This window comes from Staurois parvus, unplaced genomic scaffold (genome assembly GCF_062004578.1).
Source record: "Staurois parvus isolate SC_StPar_1 unplaced genomic scaffold, SC_StPar_1.0 ptg001475l, whole genome shotgun sequence".
NCBI lineage: Eukaryota > Metazoa > Chordata > Amphibia > Anura > Ranidae > Staurois > Staurois parvus.
The window spans coordinates 59583-83287 of NW_028319271.1; the positions used below are offsets into that span (position 1 = coordinate 59583).

The 23705-nt window shown below is 47.2% G+C and overlaps 1 protein-coding gene across 1 annotated transcript in view; it reads left to right on the forward strand.

Annotated features, from left to right (window-relative positions):
- The window catches only part of LOC149435793 (rab GTPase-activating protein 1), a 107639-nt gene that overhangs the window by 39980 nt on the left and 43954 nt on the right, over positions 1-23705 (forward strand). The window contains exons 5-7 of the mRNA XM_089662429.1: positions 2581-2622; positions 6303-6431; positions 20208-20300. Of these exons, the coding sequence (XP_089518555.1) occupies positions 2581-2622; positions 6303-6431; positions 20208-20300 (264 nt within the window). The remainder of the gene's footprint in view (positions 1-2580; positions 2623-6302; positions 6432-20207; positions 20301-23705) is intronic.

Below are 23705 nucleotides of genomic sequence, written 5' to 3' on the forward strand. Positions count from 1 at the left end.
GCACTCAGTAACAATTCTGTCTGTCCCTGAGTAACAATTCTCTGGCACTCAGTAACAATTCTGTCTGTCCCTGAGTAACAATTCTCTGGCACTCAGTAACAATTGTGTGTCTGTGCAAGTAACAATTCTGTGTCTGTGCAAGTAACAATTTTGTGTCTGTGAGAGTAACAATTCTCTGGCACTCAGTAACAATTCTGTCTGTCCCTGAGTAACAATTCTCTGGCACTCAGTAACAATTCTGTCTGTCCCTGAGTATGAATTCTGTGGCCCTGAGTAACAATTCTGTCTCTGTGCGAGTAACAATTCTGTGTCTGTGCAAGTAACAATTTTGTGTCTGTGAGAGTAACAATTCTCTGGCACTCAGTAACAATTCTGTCTGTCCCTGAGTAACAATTCTCTGGCACTCAGTAACAATTCTGTCTGTCCCTGAGTAACAATTCTCTGGCACTCAGTAACAATTCTGTCTGTCCCTGAGTAACAATTCTCTGGCACTCAGTAACAATTGTGTGTCTGTGCAAGTAACAATTCTGTGTCTGTGCAAGTAACAATTTTGTGTCTGTGAGAGTAACAATTCTCTGGCACTCAGTAACAATTCTGTCTGTCCCTGAGTAACAATTCTCTGGCACTCAGTAACAATTCTGTCTGTCCCTGAGTATGAATTCTGTGGCCCTGAGTAACAATTCTGTCTCTGTGCGAGTAACAATTCTGTGTCTGTGCAAGTAACAATTTTGTGTCTGTGAGAGTAACAATTCTCTGGCACTCAGTAACAATTCTGTCTGTCCCTGAGTAACAATTCTATGGCACTCAGTAACAATTCTGTCTTCCCTGAGTAACAATTCTCTGGCACTCAGTAACAATTCTGTCTGTCCCTGAGTATGAATTCTGTGGCCCTGAGTAACAATTCTGTCTCTGTGCGAGTAACAATTCTGTGTCTGTGCAAGTAACAATTTTGTGTCTGTGAGAGTAACAATTCTCTGGCACTCAGTAACAATTCTGTCTGTCCCTGAGTAACAATTCTCTGGCACTCAGTAACAATTCTGTCTGTCCCTGAGTATGAATTCTGTGGCCCTGAGTAACAATTGTGTGTCTGTGCAAGTAACAATTCTGTGTCTGTGCAAGTAACAATTTTGTGTCTGTGAGAGTAACAATTCTCTGGCACTCAGTAACAATTCTGTCTGTCCCTGAGTAACAATTCTCTGGCACTCAGTAACAATTCTGTCTGTCCCTGAGTAACAATTCTGTCTGTCCCTGAGTATGAATTCTGTGGCCCTGAGTAAGAATTCTCTGGCACTCAGTAACAATTCTGTCTGTCCCTGAGTATGAATTCTGTGGCCCTGAGTAACAATTGTGTGTCTGTGCAAGTAACAATTCTGTGTCTGTGCAAGTAACAATTTTGTGTCTGTGAGAGTAACAATTCTCTGGCACTCAGTAACAATTCTGTCTGTCCCTGAGTAACAATTCTCTGGCACTCAGTAACAATTCTGTCTGTCCCTGAGTAACAATTCTCTGGCACTCAGTAACAATTCTGTCTGTCCCTGAGTAACAATTCTGTCTGTCCCTGAGAATGAATTCTGTGGCCCTGAGTAAGAATTCTCTGGCACTCAGTAACAATTCTGTCTGTCCCTGAGTAACAATTCTCTGGCACTCAGTAACAATTCTGTCTGTCCCTGAGTAAAAATTCTGTGGCCCTAATAACGTTTCTGTGGCCCTAAGTAACAATTCTCTGGCACTGAGTAACAATTCTGTCTGTCCCTGAGTATGAATTCTGTGGCCCTAACTAGCGTTTCTTTGTCCCTAAATAACGATTCTGTGGCCCTCATTAACAAGTCTGTGTCCCTGAGTAATGGTTCTCTGTCCCTAAGTAACTTCTCTCTGTCCCCAATTCTCGTTTCTGTGGCCCTAACTCTGTCCCTGTCCCTAGTACAGAGCGGTCTGCCTCTGTTCAATGACTGCAGGCAAATGAAGATTTCCAAAATGGCCGCTATATATACCTCGACCATTACACAGTGCTGGCTGGCTGGCTGCTGATTGGCTGATGCGATCACATGTCGTTGAGGAATGCATTATGGGGCAGCGCGCCTTGTCTGCGCGCCTTCCCCGACATCCCCGCTCCGTCGCCGCACATGTCAGCCGCCATTTTCGGAAAAATTTCGATTCGCGCGTCCGAATTAGGCTGTTTTTCGGATTCGGCACGAATCGAAATTTTTCCGAAATTCGACTCGAATTCCACTTCGGATACTTCGATTCGCTCATCTCTAATATATATATATATATTTATATATATATTTATATATTTATTTATATATATATATATTTATGTATATATTTATTTATGTATATATTTATATATATATATTTATTTATTTATGTATATATTTATTTATATATATATATATCTATTTTTATATATATATATATATATATATATTTGTTTATATATATTTATTTTTATATATATATATATGTATGTATATATATTTATATATGTGTATGTTTATATTTATATATATATATATATATATATATATATGTGCCTTTATTTCCGTATGTTATTTTAATTGGTCTTTATCTTTTTTACAGGGAATAAGTGTCATCTTTAATGTCGCCTTGGGCTTGTTAAAGGTGAGTGAATCATTTCTGCTGTTTTCAGTTCATATGAGCCATTCTAATATATGGTTTACCTTCCTGACAGTTCACAAGATTGTCCTCCTTTAGTCTACTGCGAGGACGGGTAACCTTGGCTGTGCTGAAACTACAAATCCTATCCCACCTCTGCCTCTGGGAGCCATGCCTGTGGCTTTCAGAGTCTTGCAGTGCGTCATGGGATTTGTTTTTTGTGTGGAGGTGGCCAGTTTGGTAGAGGCAGGGCTTTTGCTTCAGAGCTGCTGGTGATCTGATGAAAGGTGGCAGAATATTCGAGAAGCAGAAAGAGAGGTGAAGGAAGCACAGATCCGTAGGATGAGTAAAGTAGAAGCAGGGATATCCTTGCATGGTAGGTCCTCAGGTACAGCTTCCTCTCCAGCAAGGAGAAACGAGAACAGCACAGTACTGGCATCACCAAATCTCATTCCAAACCTCCTGAGACTAGCAGTGCATTAGATGATCTTGCACTGCAGATATTCAGCTAGGAGGCTAAAGAAGAAGGGTGCTTAGGCACAGATCCATAGAGTGAAGTGGATGCAGGGAGAGCCTATCTGTTCTCAGATACAGCTTTCTCTCCAGTAAGGAGAACAGTGAGCAGCACAGTAGTAGGACTTAGCCACCAGTATTGCTTGTGATCCAGTTATTGACCTACCGCGCCTTGTTTTTGTGTAAAGATGGCCTATTTGGTAGAGGCAGGGCTTTGCTTCACAGCTGCTGGCAACCTGATGAATGGTGGCAGAAAATTAGAGAAGCAGAAGGAGAGGTGAAGGAAGAACAGATCCACAGGATGAGTTAAGCAGAAGCGGGGAGAATGGTGGCAGAACATTAGAGGTGGAGAGGTGAAGTAAGCATAGGTCCGTAGGATGAGTAAAGCAGAAGCAGGGAGATCCTTGTATGGTAGGTCCTCAGGTACAGCTTCCTCTCCAGCAAAGAGAACAGTAAGCAATACAGTAGTAGGACTTAGCCACAGGTATTGCCTGCAACTGTTCCTTTTCCTGCTATGCCTTGTTCTGCACTCTGTGTGGAGGTGGCCATCTTGATACTAGAGAAGGGTTTTGCTTCCTCATGTTAGAACTGCCCACCTCAAGACTGGCGGGATATTGATGAAGAGGTGGAGAAAACACAGAGTCATAAAATGAGTAAAGTAGGAGCATGGAGATTCTTGCACTGCAGATCCTCAGGTCCAGCCTTCTCTCCAGCAAGGAGAACAGCAAACAGTACAATTGGAGGACTTAACCAAGAGTATTGCTTGTTTTTCCCTGGAACTGATCATTTCCCTCTGACTGACTTACAGTGCCTTGTTCTGCACTCTCTCTGTGTGGAGGTGGTCGTCTTGATAGGGGAGCAGGGTTTTGATTCCTCAAGTCAGTTACCAACCACATGACTGGCGGGGTAGCAGTAAAGAGGTTGGTTAAGCACACTTCCACAAAATGAGTATAGTAGAAGCATGGAGATTCTTGCATTGCAGATCCTCAGGTATAGCTTCCTTTCAAACAAGAAGAGCAGTGAGTTGGACTTGACTAGTATTGCCTGCAACTGATCTTTTTCCTGTTACTGACCTACGCTGCCATGGAGGTGGCCATCTTGATGGAGGAGAAGGGTTTTGATCCCTCTAATCAGACCACTTCATGACTGTTAATGATAATTAAGTGGACAAGGCACAGATTAAAAACATGGGTAAAGTAGAAGCAGGGCGATTCTGGCATCTGCAAGTTCAGTTTCTTCTCCAGCAAGGAGAACAGCAATCAGCACAACAATATAATCACCAAAACCTAAAAATGTAAAATCATCGCAGTCGTGGCATGTGTATTGTGACCGGGTGGGGGCTTAAAACTGCGGATCAGCTGCCTGTTTTTACCACTCCCTGGCTACCCGTCCGCAGAGTTAAATCAGGTGGCGATATAAGGGCTCTTGCAATGCCACACAACCGGAATCACATGCATGGCATATCGTTGCGGTAAGGCCCCACTGAACTATATAAATGATAAAGACCAAAAATTTGGAAAAAAAAGTTTTTTTCTTATACAATTTTGCAAATAAATCTTTATTCATAATCTTGGCCAAAATGTATTCAGCTAATTTTTACTTAAAAAAAAAAAGCAAAAAAAAAATTAATTTATAAAATTTTTTTTTACGTTTATTTTTTTTTAATGTTATTTATGGTTTTTTTGTTTTTTTTTTCTTTTTACATACTGTCACCCTATCAGTACAGGGTCACCATGGTACAGGGCTGTTGTGAATAACCATGTTCCATGTGACCTTTGTGATCATTCACATATTTCACAACCATTTCTTCTTCAGCCATTGAGAAATACTGTGCAAGCTGTGATTGGTCACAGCTTATCACTTGGTACAGGTCTGTTGTGAATGGCCTTGTACCATGTGACCTCTGTGATCAGTGACAGATTTCACAACCATTTCTTCTTCTTCAGCTATTGAGAAATACTGTGCAAGCTGTGATTGGTCACAGCTTATCACATGGTACAGGGCTGTTGTGAATGGCCTTGTACCATGTGACCTCTGTGATCATTCACAGATTTCACAACCATTTCTTCTTCAGCCATTGAGAAATACTGTGCAAGCTGTGATTGGTCACAGCTTGTCACATCGTACAGTGCTGTTGAGAATAACCGTGTACCATGTGACCTTCGTGATCATTCACAGATTTCACAACCATTTCTTCTTCAGCCATTGAGAAATACTGTGCGAGCTGTAATTGGTCACAGCTTATCACATGGTACAGGGCTGTTGTGAATGGCCTTGTACCATGTGACCTCTGTGATCATTCACAGATTTCACAACCATTTCTTCTTCAGCCATTGAGAAATACTGTGCAAGCTATGATTGGTCACAGCTTATCACATGGTACAGTGCTGTATTGAATAACCGTGTGTCATGTGACCTCTGTGATCATTCACAGATTTCACAACCATTTCTTCTTCAGCCATTGAGAAATACTGTGCGAGCTGTGATTGGTCACAGCTTATCACATGGTACAGGGCTGTTGTCAATAACCGTGTACCATGTGACCTCTGTGATCATTCACATATTTCACAACCATTTCTTCTTCAGCCATTGAAAAATACTGTGCAAGCTGTGATTGGTCACAGCTTATCACATGGTACAGGGCTGTTGTGAATGGCCTTGTACCATGTGACCTCTGTGATCATTCACAGATTTCACAACCATTTCTTCTTCTTCAGCCATTGAGAAATACTGTGCGAGCTATGATTGGTCACAGCTTATCACATGGTACAGGGCTCTTGTGAATGGCCCTGTACCATGTGACCTCTGTGATCATTCACAGATTTCACAAGTAGTAAGCATTGATGTCAGGAAGTGACATCATGTTTACTATATTCATGTGATGACTGATTGGCTAATCATGGATCACATGAATCGGGACCTCACACAGAGGTCCAATATAGCGATCTGTGTTCCTCCGGACACAGCGAGCACCGATCGCCCAGGGAGCGCGCACAAGCAATGGATCAGTGGGGACGTTTACAAACGTCCACCCGCATTGGCAGTGCTCCTGTATGGCCGGAAAGAGGTTAAACTTGTATTTGTAGAACTTTGTAGATACATTTCCGTATGTTTCGTGTTTTTATCTTCCTTTACGTGGACACCACTGATGCTGCCGCATTTTGTCTCCTCAGACCTCCAAGGACGACCTGCTGCTCACCGACTTTGAAGGTGCTCTGAAATTCTTCCGGGTCCAGCTCCCAAAGCGCTATCGTTCCGAAGACAATGCGAAAAAGCTGATGGAGCTGGCCTGCAGCCTGAAGGTACCCGACCGGACCGATTCCCCCAACGACTTCATAACGTGATTGGCGAACCGCCAGACATATTTGCGACCGGACCTCCAAACCGCGGGGTGTTTGCTGCTGTAGCGTGCGATATTTGTGCTGCCAGCTCAGCCCCCGGCTTGGATCTCCAGTCACCTGTAGTTAGTTGTATATAGGAATGCACATCCGCTGCGCTTGGCTAATGTGATCTGTGCGCTGGCTCCGTGCCCGCTCATTGTAGCCGCCATGTCTGCCGACAGCGCAGTGCCCCGGGAGCCGGAGGACGTTTTTCAAGCTCTACTGGCTGCATACATTTTGTAAATGGAAGAAGCTGGGATGTCGTGTCGTAGCCGGCAAAGGCACCTGTGATGTGGAATGGAGGAAAAATGTTTTTTTGTTTCATGTTTTTAGTTTCTGTACATATTTCTGTACTATGTTCACACTGGGCTTTGTTTGGTGAACATAATGCCGTTTTAAAGCCCAATTGGCCACTTGCCTACCGGGCACTTTTCCCGCCTTCGTGCCCAGGCCAATTTTTAGCTTTCAGCGCTGTTGCACTTTTAATGACAATTGTGCAGTCATGCAACACTACCTAAACGAAATTAGCATTTGTTGAAGCAAATAGAACTTACTTTTGCTGGTATTTAATCACCATTGGCGGTTTTATTTTTTGCTAAACGAATGAAAAAAAAAAAAAGTTTTTCTTGGTTTTTGTTATAAAGTTTTGTAAAGAAGTGATTTTTCTCCTTTACTGATTGGCTCTGATGGGCTGCACTGATGGGCTTGCACTGATGGGCACTGATAGGCAGCACTGAGAGGCACTGATAGGTGGCATTGATAGGCAGCACTGAGGGGCACAGATAGGCGGCATTGATAGGCAGTACTGAGGGGCACTGATAGGCGGCATTGATAGGCAGCACTGAGGGGCACTGATAGGCGGCATTGATAGGCAGCACTGAGGGGCACTGATAGGCGGCATTGATAGGCAGTACTGAGGGGCACTGATAGGCGGCATTGATAGGCAGCACTGAGGGGCACTGATAGGCGGCATTGATAGGCAGCACTGAGGGGCACTGATAGGCGGCATTGATAGGCAGCACTGAGGGGCACTGATAGGCGGCATTGATAGGCAGCACTGAGGGGCATTGATAGGCAGCACTGAGGGGCACTGATAGGCGACATTGATAGACAGCACTGAGGGGCACTGATAGGCGGCATTGATAGGCAGCACTGAGGGGCACTGATAGGCAGCATTGATAGGCAGCACTGAGGGGCACTGATAGGCGGCATTGATAGGCAGCACTGAGGGGCAGTGATAGGCAGCACTGATTGACTCTGATGGGCTACACTTATGAGGCTGCACTGATTGACTCTGATGGGCTACACTGATGAGGCTGCACTGATGGGCTGCACTGATGGGCTGCACTGATGAGGCTGCACGGCATTGAATTGATAGGCAGCACGTATGGGCACTGACAGCCAGCACTGATGGGCACTATGGACTGCACTGATGAGGCTACACTGATAATCAGTGCACTGATGGTCAGTGTAGATGTCCCCCTTAGAAATGCCAATTACCAGCTCTCCTCTCCGCACACGCTGTCAGTGCGTGGAGAGGACTGCCAATAACCGGCATTTCCTTTTTATACTGTGATTGGACACAGCTGGCCACATGGAAAAAGGTGGCTCTGGTTGGCCCTTTACTTGGACATGTGATCAGCTGTGTCCGAAGGTCAGATCTTGCACGGTGCGCTCCCCAGGGGGCGAGTGGGGGGTGTGGGTCTGAGGGGGACATCCATGGATGCCCTCCCAGAACTAGCCGACCGCACTGTAGCCATCTTGTAGCCACAGCGTGGTCAGGAACTGGTTAAAGTGATGCTAAAGGCGGAGGTTCTAACCGCTTAGCCACTCTGCTGCCCGTTCTTCAATGAACTCAGAGAGGTTTTTACAGTGACTACAAAAATACCCTTTTTCAGGTCTCAGGGACCCCCTGCTAGAAGTGATAAAAATGCCCCTTATATTGGTGGCTAGATTACCCCCCCCTTACAGACAGCCAAAAAGATAGTCAGTGTCGTGTCCTGGGGGTGGGCCCTGGAACTATGCAGGCACGAGGTCAATCCGCTACATCTCAAGGAACCCCTCGTAACCTCTGGAGGAAATCAGAAGAAATTCTATCCCCTGCAGGAGCAAATTGGATCGTGCTTTGATGGGTTTTTTTTCTTCTGGATCAACTGTGGGTGGAGGATTATAAGTTTTTTTTTTAATGGTTGAACTGGAAGGACTTTTGTCTTTTTTTTCAGCCAGACTAAAAGCTCCATGTACACGGGGCGTTTGGAAAACTCTTCTGAACGATGGAAACTGCTGGAAAACGCAGGTTAAAAACACATCAGTTTAGCCGCGTTTATGCGCATTTGCGTTTCGAAGCGTTCTTTTAAAGATAACATCAGGAGACCTTCCCAAATGCCCAGAATGCACTGAAAAACAGTAAAAAATTTACTCTTTCAGACATTTTGAGAGAAATAGAGAGAGCAGAAGCAGAGAGCGCAGTATGTGTTGAGATGACCTGTCTTTTCTGGTTGTATTCAATATGGATCCCATCATGAACATAATGCGGCGCGTTCTACCATTTTTTCTTTCACGCAAAACCTGAAACTGACTGCGCTGGTGTACCGGGTCCATTTGAATACATGGAAAACGCTTTGCATGCATTTCTCATGCGGGAAAAAAGGCTCCGGACAGCATCTGGATATGGAACAGTTAAAAAACGCTTCTAAACGCGTTTAACCGCGTTTACAAGCGTTTTGTCATTTGAAACGCCGATAAAATCTACTCCTGAATGCAAGTTTGATGCGTAAAAAACAAAAAAGACGACTGTAAACTCAACTGCCTATAAATGACGATGTGTACACGGACACGTAGGAAAACATTAGGGAGAGTTCAGGGGCTGCTGAAAAAAACGCTCAGCAGCTCCTGAACGCGAGTTTATCAGCTGCAGTGTACATGGGCCCTAACTTGGTAACTAGTTAGGGCCCATGTACTGTAGTTTAGAATGGCTGTTTTAGGCTTCATGTACACTGCAGCTGATAAACTCACGTTTAGGACCTTTCCTGCGTTTTTTCCAGCAGCCCCTGAACTCTCCCTAATGTTTTCATGTCCATGTACACATCGTCGTTTACAGGCAGTTGAGCTTACAGTCGTTTTTTTTTAACCCCTCGCCCTCCTGAGGATTTACCCCCCTTCCTGACCACGCCTCTTTTTGCTACTCGGCGCTGCACTAATTCAGCTGATAATTGCGCGGTCATGCAATGCTGCACCCAAACAAAATTTACGTCCTTTTTTTTCACACAAATAGAGCTTTCTTTCGGTGGTATTTGATCACCTGTGCGCTTTTTAGTTTTCACGCTATAAACAAAAAAAGCCAAAAATTTTGAAGAAAAACAATATTTTTTACTTTCAGCTATAAAAAATATATAGTAAACTCAAAGTTGGTTATAAATTTAGGCCAAAATGTATTCTGCTCCATGTTTTTGGTAAAAAAAAATCCCAATAAGTGTATATTGATTGCTTTGTGTGGAAGTTATAGCGTCTACAAACTATGGTGTAGATACTGCAATTTACACCATTTTTCTGCTATACAGCGCTGCGCTAGTTTAACGGACAATTGCGCGGTCATGCAATACGGTACATAAATGAAATTTACAGCCTTTTTTTCCCCACAAATTGAGCTTTCTTTTGGTGGTATTTGATCGCCTGTGCGGTTTTTATTTTTTGCGCTATAAAAAAAAAGGATGACAATTTTGAGGGAAAAAAAACAATATTTTAGACTTTTTCCTATAAAACATGTCCAGTAAAAAAAAAATGCAAAAATCAAATTTAGTCATAAATTGCAGCCAAAATGCATTCTGCGACATGTCTTTGCTAAAAAAAAAACACAATACATGTAAATTAATTGGTTTACGTGAAAGTTATAGCGTTTACAAATGGCGGGATTTTTAGGTTTTTTTTATACTAATAATGGCGGCGATCAGCGAATTATGGCGGCAATCAGTGACTTATGGCGGGACTGCGGCGGACATTCTGACATTGGGGGGTACTGACTTGGGGTCACTGACATCCCCAAAAACACTAATACAGTGATCAGTGCAAAAAAAAAAAACACTGACACTGTACTAATGGCAATGGGGAGGAAGGGGTTAACTTTATTTTGCAGGGAAGGGTTATAGGAGTGAGGGGGAGTGTTTTACTAGGGGGCGGGGTGTGTGCTGGGCGGGACAAGGCTGATCGATCAGCTCATCCTCGAGCTGACAGGGAAGTGACAGACAGCACAGCTACTGCAGCTGTGCTCTCTGTCACTGTTTGCCGCCAATCGCCGGGAAACAGCCGCTAAGGACCGGCTGTGACCCGGCGACTCACATCTGCGGCGGTGATCGGCGGGACAGATAGGGCGGCGGCACGCCTTGCGCGCTCCCCCTATTTGTTTACAAAACACACGTTTTAAAACGTGGTTTTGCCTGCGAGTGCTGCCCTGCCGCCGTATATGTACAGTGGCTGGGCGGCATGCGGTTAACGCAGAAAACTTGTGTTCAGGAGTAGATTTTATCAGCGTTTCAAACGCGTATAAATGCTTGTAACCGTGTTTATAAGCGTTTGCAAAATTTTTTTAACTCTTCCATTTCCAGGTGCTGTCCAGAGCCTTTTTTTCATCATGAAAAATGCATGCAAAGCGTTTTTCCAGTACTCAAATGGACCCGGTACACCGTACTTTGAGGTTTTGCATGAAAGAAAATGTTAGACACTGCTGCAATAATTTATGCACAGAAATGAGCCGGAACACATCCAAACACCACAAAAAAAAAGACATCTAATCTCAACACATATTGCTCTCTCTGCTTCTGCTCTCTATTTCTCTCAAAATGTCTGAAATAGTTAATTTTTTTACTGTTTTTCAGTGCATTCTGGGCATTTGGGAAGGTCTCCTGAGGTTATCTTTAACCACTTCCCATCCGGCCCATGTATATAAACGGCCAGACGGGAGCAGTGCAGGAGCGGGTGGTTGTTTATAAATGTCCCCCCCCGCTTCCCTGCTTGTGCGCGCTCCCTGGGCGATCGTTGCCCGCTGTGTCTGGAGGAACACCGATCGCTGTACGGGACCTCTGTGTGAGGTCCCGATCATGTGATCACTGATTGGCCACTCAGTGATCATATGAAGAATAGTAAGCAAGATGTCACTTCTGACATCATTGCTTACTACGTGTGAAATCTGTGAATGATCACAGAGGTTACATGGTACAGGGCTATTCACAACAGCCTTGTACCATGTGACAAGCTGTGACCAATCACAGCTCACTCAGTATTTCTCAATGGCTGAAGAAGAAATGGTTGTGAAATCTGTGAATGATCACAGAGATCACATGGTACTGGGCAATTCATAACAGCCTTGTACCATGTGAAAAGCTGTGACCAATCACAGCTCTTACAGTATTTCTCAATGGCTGCAGGAATGCAGCCAGAGAGAAGGAGAAATGATTGCTTTTACAGCCTTTATGGGTGTAAAAGCAATCTGTGTAAAAAAATAAGAAAACAAATCTTCATCACCTCCCACAAGTAGTACAGTGTTACTATGGTGACTGCACTGCTAGGGTGACAGTATGTAAAAAAAAAACATAAATAATAATATAGAAAAATAAAATAAAAATGTGAAAAATGTTTTTGAAAAATTATAATTTTTGGTAAATTTTTTTTTTTTTTTTTTTTTTTTACTAAAAAGTGAACTGACTACATTGTGGCCGAGATTTACAAAGAAAGATTATTTATTTGCAAACTCTTATAAGAAAAACACTTTTTTTTCAAAATTTTTGGACTTTTCATTTATATAGTAAAATACAAAATCCCAGCGGTGAATAAATACCACCAAAATAAAGTTTTTTTTATCTGTCTTTAAGAAATGTTAAAAAATTCATATGGGTGCAGTGTTGCATGACCGCGCAATTGTCATTCAAAGTGTGATAGCGCTGAAAATTGGCCTGGACTGGAAGGGGGTGAAAGCGTCCGGACTGGAAGGGGGGTGAAAGCGTCTGGACTGGAAGGGGGGTGAAAGCGTCCGGACTGGAAGGGGGGTGAAAGCGTCTGGACTGGAAGGGGGGTGAAAGCGTCCGGACTGGAAGGGGGGTGAAAGCGTCCGGACTAGAAGGGGGGTGAAAGCGTCTGGACTGGAAGGGGGGTGAAAGCGTCTGGACTGGAAGGGGGGTGAAAGCGTCCGGACTGGAAGGGGGGTGAAAGCGTCCGGACTGGAAGGGGGGTGAAAGCGTCCGGACTGGAAGGGGGGTGAAAGCGTCCGGACTGGAAGGGGGGTGAAAGCGTCCGGACTGGAAGGGGGGTGAAAGCCTCCGGACTGGAAGGGGGGTGAAAGCCTCCGGACCGGAAGAGGGGAGGTGAAAGCGCCCGGACCGGAAAGGGGGGGTGAAAGTGTCTGGACTGGAAGGGGGGGGGGGTGTGAAAGCCTCTGGACTGGAAGGGGGGGGTGAAAGCCTCCGGACCGAAAGGGGGGGGGTGAAAGCCTCCGGACCGGAAGGGGGGGGCTGAAAGCCACTGTACTGGAAGGGGGGTGAAAACCTCCGGACTGGAAGGGGGGTGAAAGCGTCCGGACTGGAAGGGGGGTGAAAGCGTCCGGACTGGAAGGGGGGTGAAAGCGTCCAGACTGGAAGGGGGGTGAAAGCCTCCGGACTGGAAGGGGGGTGAAAGCCTCCGGACTGGAAGGGGGGTGAAAGCCTCCAGACTGGAAGGGGGGTGAAAGCCTCCGGACTGGAAGGGGGGTGAAAGCGTCCGGACCGGAAGAGGGGAGGTGAAAGCGTCCGGACCGGAAGGGGGGGGGGTGAAAGTGTCTGGACTGGAAGGGGGGGGGGGGTGTGTGAAAGCCTCTGGACTGGAAGGGGGGGGGGTGAAAGCCTCTGGACTGGAAGGGGGGGGTGAAAGCCTCCGGACCGAAAGGGGGGGGGTGAAAGCCTCCGGACCGGAAGAGGGGTGAAAACCTCCGGACCGGAAGGGGGGTGAAAGCGTCCGGACTGGAAGGGGGGTGAAAGCGTCCGGACTGGAAGGGGGGTGAAAGCCTCCGGACTGGAAGGGGGGTGAAAGCCTCCGGACTGGAAGGGGGGTGAAAGCCTCCGGACTGGAAGGGGGGTGAAAGCCTCCGGACCGGAAGGGGGTGAAAGCCTCCGGACCGGAAGGGGGTGAAAGCCTCCGGACCGGAAGGGGATGAAAGCGTCCGGACCGGAAGAGGGGAGGTGAAAGCGTCCGGACCGGAAGGGGGGTGACAGCGTCCGGACTGGAAGGGGGGTGACAGCGTCCGGACTGGAAGGGGGGTAACAGCGTCTGGACTGGAAGGGGGGTGAAAGCGTCTGGACTGGAAGGGGGGTGACAGCGTCTGGACTGGAAGGGGGGTGACAGCGTCTGGACTGGAAGGGGGGTGACAGCGTCTGGACTGGAAGGGGGGTGACAGTGTCCGGACTGGAAGGGGGGTGACAGTGTCCGGACTGGAAGGGGGGTGACAGTGTCCGGACTGGAAGGGGGGTGACAGTGTCCTGCCAGTGACTCTGGCATCCTCTTTGTGCCGTCTCTGCCATCGGCAGTTGTCGGCTCCCTGCGAGAGGTCGGCCAGCTCTGCTGTTCTGGAAGGCGGTTAATAATGCAGAAGGTTTTGTTTCCATCTGAGGATATCCTGTCTCGGTTGCTCGGTGGGGCAGAGGAAAGCTGCATTCAGCGGCGGCTCCTCTTTGCTGATTCACGTTTGTAAGTATCCTGTAGATTGCTGCCTATTGTCGCTTATCTGCTTTATTGTGGTGCTTGGACAAGTTCTCAGAATTTCCATCCAATGTTTTCCTGGAAGTCTCTCTGCATATTGTGTGTTAGAACTGTATGGGAATAGGCGGGAGTCCCCTCTTCAGTCAGCTGGGCCATATGTTGTAGACTTCTCTCGTCATTCGGGGGCTGTTTGCTGTGTGCTCTTACCCTGCCGTATTATCGAATCGCGGCCATTTAGAGGCAGCAACGTGATGACGTCATTCTTCACCTTTACGTATGATGTTACTAAGCCGCACACCCTGGGCTACTGATAGGGGGGGAAGCCAGCCCTCCTGTACTTGGCCTTGACCCCATTAGTCCAGGGGGGGTCCCGGGGTAAAGAGAGTTTTTGTCTTCGGTGCAGGTGGAGTATAGCCGCGCTCTGTTGCTCCCAGCATTCTATTGAAGTTCCCTGGGCTCCATTAGTTCAGCAGGAGGGCCTGGGGAAGAAAGGGGACTTTTTTTGCTTTCGAGAGCAGGTGGAGTAATGTTAACTGACTCGGCACCCAGTGATTGCTCCTGACCCCTACACTTTATATGTTACATACTCCTCAACCTGCTCTCTGGACAATACATACTCCTAACCCCTACACGGTATATGTTACATACTCCTCAACCTGCTCTCTGGACAATACATACTCCTAACCCCTACACGGTATATGTTACATACTCCTCAATTTGATCTTTGGACGATACATACTCCTGACCCCTGCACTTTATATGTTACATGCTCCTCCACCTGCTCTCTGGACAATACATATTTCTGACCCCTGCACTCTGTATGTTACATATTTCTGACCCCTGCACTTTATTACATATTTCTGACCCCTGCACTCTGTATGTTACGTATTTCTGACCCCTGCAGCCTGTGTGTTACATACTTCTGATGCTTTCACGCTATGTTACATACTTCTGATGCTTGCACTCTGTGTGTTACATACCTCTGACCCCTGCACAATACATACTCTTGACCCCCTGCACTCTGCATGTTACTTACTTTTGACCCTTGGAGAATACTTACTCTTGACCCCCTGCACCCTGCATGTTACATACTTCTGACCCTTGCGGAATACATACTCCTGACCCCTGCACTCTGTTGCATACTTCTGACCCCTGCACAATACATACTCTTGACCCCCTGCGCTCTACATGTTCCATACTTCTGACCCTTGCGGAATACATAGTCCTGACCCCCTGCACGTTACATACTTCTGATCCCTGCACAATACGTACTCTTGACCCCCTGCACTCTATATGTTACATACTTCTGACCCCCTGCACAATACATACTCTTGACCCTCTGCACTCTGCATGCTACATACTTCTGACCCTCGCAGAATACATACTCTTGACCTCCTGCACTCTGTATGTTGCATACTCCTGTCCCCTGCGCTTTGTATGTTACATACTATCTGAACCTGCACTCTGTACATTACCTACTCCTGACCCCTTCACTCTGTAAATTACATACTCTTGAAGCTGCATGATGCATACTCCTGACACCTGCACGGCGTATGTAGCCTCAATTTTTAAGCTCCTCCCAGCACAATTTAGACACACCCACAATTCACCATTGTGTGCTGCCTTATTATTGTCTTCTGGTTGTTTGAGGGAGCGCTGTCAGGAAGGCTGTACAGGGCCCCATGATTTCTAATAGTGGCCCTGCACTCACCCAACCCCTGGCATTGTACCTTTGGGCGATAGCAGAGTTCTAGAAGTAGGAAAACCCAAAAGCCTAAATGTAACATATCGCAGCTTACCAGTCCTTAGATGCGGTGGCTGCATTAGTTTTCCTTTTTCAGGAATTTTTTTTTTGCCTGGTGATCCTGCCAGTAACACACTTCCTGTCTTAGGGTGACAACACTTACCTTGTGTATCGGGAAGACAGATAGAATTCTCCATAACATAGAGGGAACTGGTTAGGAGATGGCTGAGAACAATGATAATGTGTAACAGTCAGCAGAGAGCACAGGAAGTTACCAGCTCACAAGATATCTGGCAGGATCAACAAATATTTGTTTTAAGGTCACAGATATTTCAAAGCAGACCTGACTGCTCCCACGAGCGGTTATATGAAAACCGCATCAACATTGCTCATCGATTTGTACAAGGAACACGTTTAGATCTGTTGACCAGAATCCACCGATTCTCACCAGCAGCTGCCCCTGTGGGCCTGCAGGCACCAGCTGTTTGTTTACCTCGTAAAGCTGGCAGGCGGCCAAGTCCCTAACCCTCTATAGCAGGGGTGGCCAACCTGCGGCTCTCCAGCTGCTGCAGGACTACAAGTTCCATCATGCCTCTGCAAGTCAGTAACTTCCCATCTTTGCAATGCCTCATGGGAAATGTAGTTCCACAACAGCTGCAGAGACACAGGTTAGCCACCCCTGCTCTATAGAAAGGAAGGATGAAGCAGCTGTGGTTTCAGTGCTTTTGATGTGAACTTTGGAGATTAATTTGTCCAAAATGCCTATAGCTACAGAGGGTTCGTTTTAAAACGATGTCCCTGTTTGTTTGAATATGTTATTTTTTCATTTATTTCAGGTACTTATATAGCGCCGTCAATGTACTCAGCGCTTTACATATATACTGTACATTCACATCAGTCCCCGCCCCCAAGGAGCGTACAATCTAAGGTCCCTAAATCACGTTCGTACAAACACATACTAGGGACAATTTAGACAGGAGCCAGTGAATCCACCAGTATGTCTTTGGAGCGTGGGAGGAAACCGGAGTACCCAGAGGAAACCCATGCAGGCACAGGAAGAATATGCAAACTCCAGGCAGGTGGTGCCGTGGTTGGGATTCGAACCAATGACCCGAGTACTGCCAGGAGGAAGTGCTAACCATTTAGCCCAGGGGTCTCCAAACTACGACCCTCCAGGTGTTGAGGAACTGCAAGTCCCATGAGGCCTTGCAAGACTGACAGCCACAGGCAAGACTCCTAGAGGCAGAGGCATGATGGGACTTGTTGTACTGGAGGGTCATAGTTTGGACTCCTAGAGGCAGGAGGCATGATGGGGCTTGTAGTACTGGAGGGCCTTGGTTTGGACTCCTAGAGGCAGAGGCATGATGGGAGTTGTAGTACTGGAGGGCCATAGTTTGGACTCCTAGAGGCAGGAGGCATGATGGCACTTGTAGTACTGGAGGGTCATAGTTTGGACTCCTAGAGGCAGGAGGCATGATGGCACTTGTAGTACTGGAGGGCCATAGTTTGGACTCCTAGAGGCAGAGGCATGATGGCACTTGTAGTACTGGAGGGCCATAGTTTGGACTCCCAGAGGCAGGAGGCATGATGGCACTTGTAGTACTGGAGGGTCTTGGTGTGGACGCCTAGGGGCAGAGTCATGATGGGAGTTGTAGTACTGGAGGGCCATAGTTTGGATGCCTAGAGGCAGAGGCCTGATGGGAGTTGTAGTACTGGAGGGCCATAGTTTGGACTCCTAGAGGCAGGAGGCATGATGGGACTTGTAGTACTGGAGGGTCATAGTTTGGATGCCTAGAGGCAGAGGCCTGATGGGAGTTGTAGTACTGGAGGGCCATAGTTTGGACACCTAGAGGCAGAGGCATGATGGGAGCTGTAGTACTGGAGGGTCTTGGTTTGGACTCCTAGAGGCAGAGGCATGATGGGACTTGTAGTACTGGAGAACCATAGTTTGGACTTCTAGAGGCATTAGGCATGATGGGAGTTGTAGTACTGGAGGGCCTTGGTTTGGACTCCTAGAGGCAGGAGGCATGATGGGACTTGTAGTACTGGAGGGTCATAGTTTGGACGCCTAGGGGCAGAGGCATGATGGGAGTTGTAGTACTGGAGGGCCATAGTTTGGACTCCTAGAGGCAGGAGGCATGATGGGACTTGTAGTACTGGAGGGTCATAGTTTGGATGCCTAGAGGCAGAGGCCTGATGGGAGTTGTAGTACTGGAGGGCCATAGTTTGGACACCTAGAGGCAGAGGCATGATGGGAGCTGTAGTACTGGAGGGTCTTGGTTTGGACTCCTAGAGGCAGAGGCATGATGGGACTTGTAGTACTGGAGAACCATAGTTTGGACTTCTAGAGGCATTAGGCATGATGGGAGTTGTAGTACTGGAGGGCCTTGGTTTGGACTCCTAGAGGCAGGAGGCATGATGGGACTTGTAGTACTGGAGGGTCATAGTTTGGACGCCTAGGGGCAGAGGCATGATGGGAGTTGTAGTACTGGAGGGCCATAGTTTGGACTCCTAGAGGCAGGAGGCATGATGGGACTTGTAGTACTGGAGGGTCATAGTTTGGATGCCTAGAGGCAGAGGCCTGATGGGAGTTGTAGTACTGGAGGGCCATAGTTTGGACACCTAGAGGCAGAGGCATGATGGGAGCTGTAGTACTGGAGGGTCTTGGTTTGGACTCCTAGAGGCAGAGGCATGATGGCACTTGTAGTACTGGAGGGTCTTGGTTTGGACTCCTAGAGGCAGAGGCATGATGGGACTTGTAGTACTGGAGAACCATAGTTTGGACTTCTAGAGGCAGGAGGCATGATGGGAGTTGTAGTACTGGAGGGCCTTGGTTTGGACTCCTAGAGGCAGGAGGCATGATGGGACTTGTAGTACTGGAGGGTCATAGTTTGGACGCCTAGGGGCAGAGGCATGATGGGAGTTGTAGTACTGGAGGGCCATAGTTTGGACTCCTAGGGGCAGAGGCATGATGGGAGTTGTAGTACTGGAGGGCCATAGTTTGGACTCCTAGAGGCAGGAGGCATGATGGGACTTGTAGTACTGGAGGGTCATAGTTTGGATGCCTAGAGGCAGAGGCCTGATGGGAGTTGTAGTACTGGAGGGCCATAGTTTGGACACCTAGAGGCAGAGGCATGATGGGAGCTGTAGTACTGGAGGGTCTTGGTTTGGACTCCTAGAGGCAGAGGCATGATGGCACTTGTAGTACTGGAGGGTCTTGGTTTGGACTCCTAGAGGCAGAGGCATGATGGGACTTGTAGTACTGGAGAACCATAGTTTGGACTTCTAGAGGCAGGAGGCATGATGGGAGTTGTAGTACTGGAGGGCCTTGGTTTGGACTCCTAGAGGCAGGAGGCATGATGGGACTTGTAGTACTGGAGGGTCATAGTTTGGACGCCTAGGGGCAGAGGCATGATGGGAGTTGTAGTACTGGAGGGCCATAGTTTGGACTCCTAGAGGCAGGAGGCATGATGGGAGTTGTAGTACTGGAGGGCCTTGGTTTGGACTCCTAGAGGCAGGAGTCATGATGGGACTTGTAGTACTGGAGGGTCATGGTTTGGACGCCTAGGGGCAGATGCATGATGGGACTTGTAGTACTGGAGGGTCATAGTTTGGATGCCTAGAGGCAGAGGCATGATGGGAATTGTAGTACTTCAGTAGCTGTCTTTGGATGTGCAAAGTCTGGGCACAAATCCAGGAATGGATCCACTCCCGATAGTCTCAGAGCTACTCTTCGTGTACTCCTCATACTCGGCACTTAAATCTGGTATTTGGGCTAAATAAATTATCTTGAATACATCCATCGTGTGTCTTCCTGAATCTCGGTGAGCTTTGTGTATTTCTTCCAGATCTGGGCAGTAATCCAGTGTGAGACTTCCTGGAATAAAGACCGCTCACTGCTGCTCCCTGTCCTTGTGCAGGGGGACTGGTCTTGTCTCCGCCCCCTCCTGTAGTTTTCTGCAGGCAGGCTGCAGTGGGTGGGGCTTGTTGGGTCTCCCACAGATATGCTCTCTCTCCTTGTGTGACTTTGTGTGTCCGCCCCCTCCTGTAGTTTTCTGCAGGCAGTCTGTAGTGGGTGGAGCCTGCTGGACCCCTCCCACATCTCTGTTCTCTGATTCACAGAACTTTTGCATTGTGAAATTTGGGTTTGCGAAAACATTTGGTGCACACAAAGCAGATTTAAATTCTTGTTAAGGCAAATTTGTTTCTAATTTTCTTTTTTGGAAATTTTTCAGATAAGTCAGAAAAAACTCAAAAAGTTCGAGAGGGAATACCACATGATGAGAGAGCAGCAGGCGCAGCAGGAGGACCCTGTTGAAAGATACGAGGTGAGTGACATAAAAGGACAAACAAGAATCTGATGATTATAGTCAGGGCTGCTGATAAGGCCGGGGCCCCATTGGTTCCAAAGGGGAGATGGCTGTAGTGCCTTATTGCTGACACTGGTCCCCTTTTGCCTCCCCTTGCGCTGCCGGCTTCTCCTCCTCCCACTCCTTCCACCTGCTGTCCGGGCCCCTCGGTGTACCTCCTTCCACCTGCTGTCCGGGCCCCCCGGTGTACCTCCGTCCACCTGCTGTCCGGGCCCCCCAATGTACCCCCGTCCACCTGCTGTCCGGGCCCCCCAATGTACCCCCTTCCACCTGCTGTCCGGGCCCCCCGATGTACCCCCTTCCACCTGCTGTCCGGGCCCCCATGTACCCCCTTCCACCTGCTGTCCAGGCCCCCATTTACCTCCTTCCACCTGCTGTCCGGGCTCCCCAGTGTACCTCCTTCCACCTGCTGTCCAGTCCCCCTGTGTACTTCCTTCCACCTGCTGTCCAGTTCCCCCCCCCCTGTGTACCCCCTTCCACCTGCTGTCCGGGCCCCCGTTTGTTCCCCCTTCCACCTGCTGTCCGGGCCCCCGTTTGTTCCCCTTCCACCTGCAGTGCTTCTGGCTTCCCTCCTCCGCTTCTCTCCCACTGACAGCTGCTGAAGGCACACGTGGGGTCGTATATATATGTCCCATTTACCAGCCCCTTCTTTTCCTGAATGAACACAGTGGATCAGTACTGATCACTTCTGTGTCCATTTGTCACTGAAGCATGGTAAACTGTTTACTATTCTTTAGTTTGTGAATGAACAGGAAGCCTCAGAGTGCTTCCTATTCATTCATCTGTGCTATATATATGCAGTCTACCTGAGCATACCCAGTCCTCCAGACTGACATCCACCCATCAAGGCATTTTGATATTTGCATCAGTGCTAATGACACTTATATCATGTTCATAGTCTCTGACCATCTCTTGTATGATGCCTACAGTCTCCGACCATCTCGTGCATCATGTCCATAGTCTCTAACCATCGCCTCTATGATGCCCACAGTCTCTGACCATCTCATTTGTCATGTCCATAGTCTCTGACCATTTCTTGTATGATGCCCACATTTTCTGACTATATCTTGTGTCATGTTCATAGTCTCTAAACATTGCTTGTATGATGCCCACCATCTCTGATCATCTTGTGCGTCATGTCCATTGTCTCTATCGCTTTTATGATGCCCGCAGTCTCTGATCATCTTTTGTACGATGCCCACAGTCTCTGATCATCTATTGTACGATGCCCACAGTCTCTGACCATCTATTGTACGATGCCCACAGTCTCTGACCATCTATTGTACGATGCCCACAGTCTCTGACCATCTATTGTATGATGCCCACAGTCTCTGACCATCTATTGTACGATGCCTACAGTCTCTGACCATCTCGTGTGTCATGTCCATAGTCTCTAACCATGGCTTGTATGATGTCCATAGTCTCTAACCATGGCTTGTATGATGTCCATAGTCTCTAACCATGGCTTGTATGATGTCCATAGTCTCTAACCATGGCTTGTATGATGTCCATAGTCTCTAACCATCGCTTTTATGATGCCCACAGTCTCTGACCATCTCGTGTGTCATGTCCATAGTCTCTAACCATGGCTTGTATGATGTCCATAGTCTCTAACCATGGCTTGTATGATGTCCATAGTCTCTAACCATGGCTTGTATGATGCCCACAGTCTCTGACCATCTCGTGTGTCATGTCTATAGTCTCTAACCATCCCTTGTATGATGCCTACAGTCTCTAACCATCTCATGTCCATAGCCTCCAACCATCTATTGTATGATGCCCACAGTCTCCAACCATCTCATGTGTCATGTCCATAGTCTCTAACCATTGCTTGTATAATGTCCACAGTCTCTGACCATCTCATGTATGATGTCCACAGTCTCTGACCACCTCTTTTGTCATGTCCATAGTCTCTAACCATCGCTTGTATGATGCCCGCAACCTTCAACTATCTTGTGTGTCATGTCCATAGTCTCTAACAATTTCTTGTATGATGCCCACAGTCTCCAACCATCTCGTGTGTCATGTCCATAATCTCCAACCATCTCTTGTATGATGCCCACAGTCTCTAACCATTTCTTGTATGATGCCTTCAGTCTCTGACCATCTTTTGTGTCATGTCTGCAGTCTCTGATTATTTCTTGTATCATAGCCATGGCCTTTGACTATATCGTTTTGTGCCTGCTGTCTCTGAGACTGAATATCCACTTAACTTCATGTGATGTTGGGGGCTGCACTTAAAGTAGTTGTCAACCCTTTCATATACCCAGTGAAGTGACTGGCCTCAGGAGATAACACAGAGAGGAAATAAATCCTCCTACACAGGTCAAACCTTTATATTTGCAGCCCTCTTTTACCCACAGTCTTCTAAGGCACACATTTTACACAGCATTCTTTGGCTGCGAAAGGCAGGGGGAGGGGATCTGATGTCACACATTGCACAGCATGGAACAGGAAGCTGAGTGTAATCTGAGATCTGAGTAGAGGGAATTGACACAAACACACCCCTCTACACCGTCTCTTAGGCAATCATGCATAGCTGAGGCTGCCAATCACCTGCTGGGTGCTGGAGGGGAGCTAGGACATCCACCAGGACCCCTAGGTGTCAGCATGAACTGTCAGAAGTGATTCCTTCAGACAGCCAGAGGAGTGAGAGAGGGATCAAAAGTAATTGGACAAATGAATAAAATGTTCATTTGTAATCCTTTACTGGCAATGACGGCCTGAAGTCTGGAACCCATGGACATGACCAAAGACTGGGTTTCCTCCTTTCTGATGCTTTTCCTGAAGTCTAGAACCCATGGACATGACCAAAGACTGGGTTTCCTCCTTTCTGATGCTTTTCCTGAAGTCTAGAACCCATGGACATTACCAAAGACTGGGTTTCCTCCTTTCTGATGCTTTGCCTGAAGTCTGGAACCCATGAACATGACCAAAGATCTGATGTCACACATTGCACAGCATGGAGCAGGAAGCTGAGTGTAATCTGAGATCTGAGTAGAGGGAATTGACACAAACACACCCCTCTACGCAGTCTCTTAGGCAATCATGCATAGCTGAGGCTGCCAATCACCTGCTGGGTGCTGGAGGGGAGCTAGGACATCCACCAGGACCCCTAGGTGTCAGCATAGACTGTCTGAAGTGATTCCTTCAGACAGCCAGAGGAGTGAGAGAGTGCTGTGGATTGAGGCAAGTACACATTGTAGGATATGCTTTGTTCATCTTTCGTTTCAGAGGTTGCCACCACTTTAAATCTTAGAACTAATAAAAAAAAGAATATACAGTTCTTATAAAAAAAAATAAAAAGTCTTCGCCCCCTTGGCACTTTCATGTTTTAATATAGGTTGGATTTTTATTGAATTT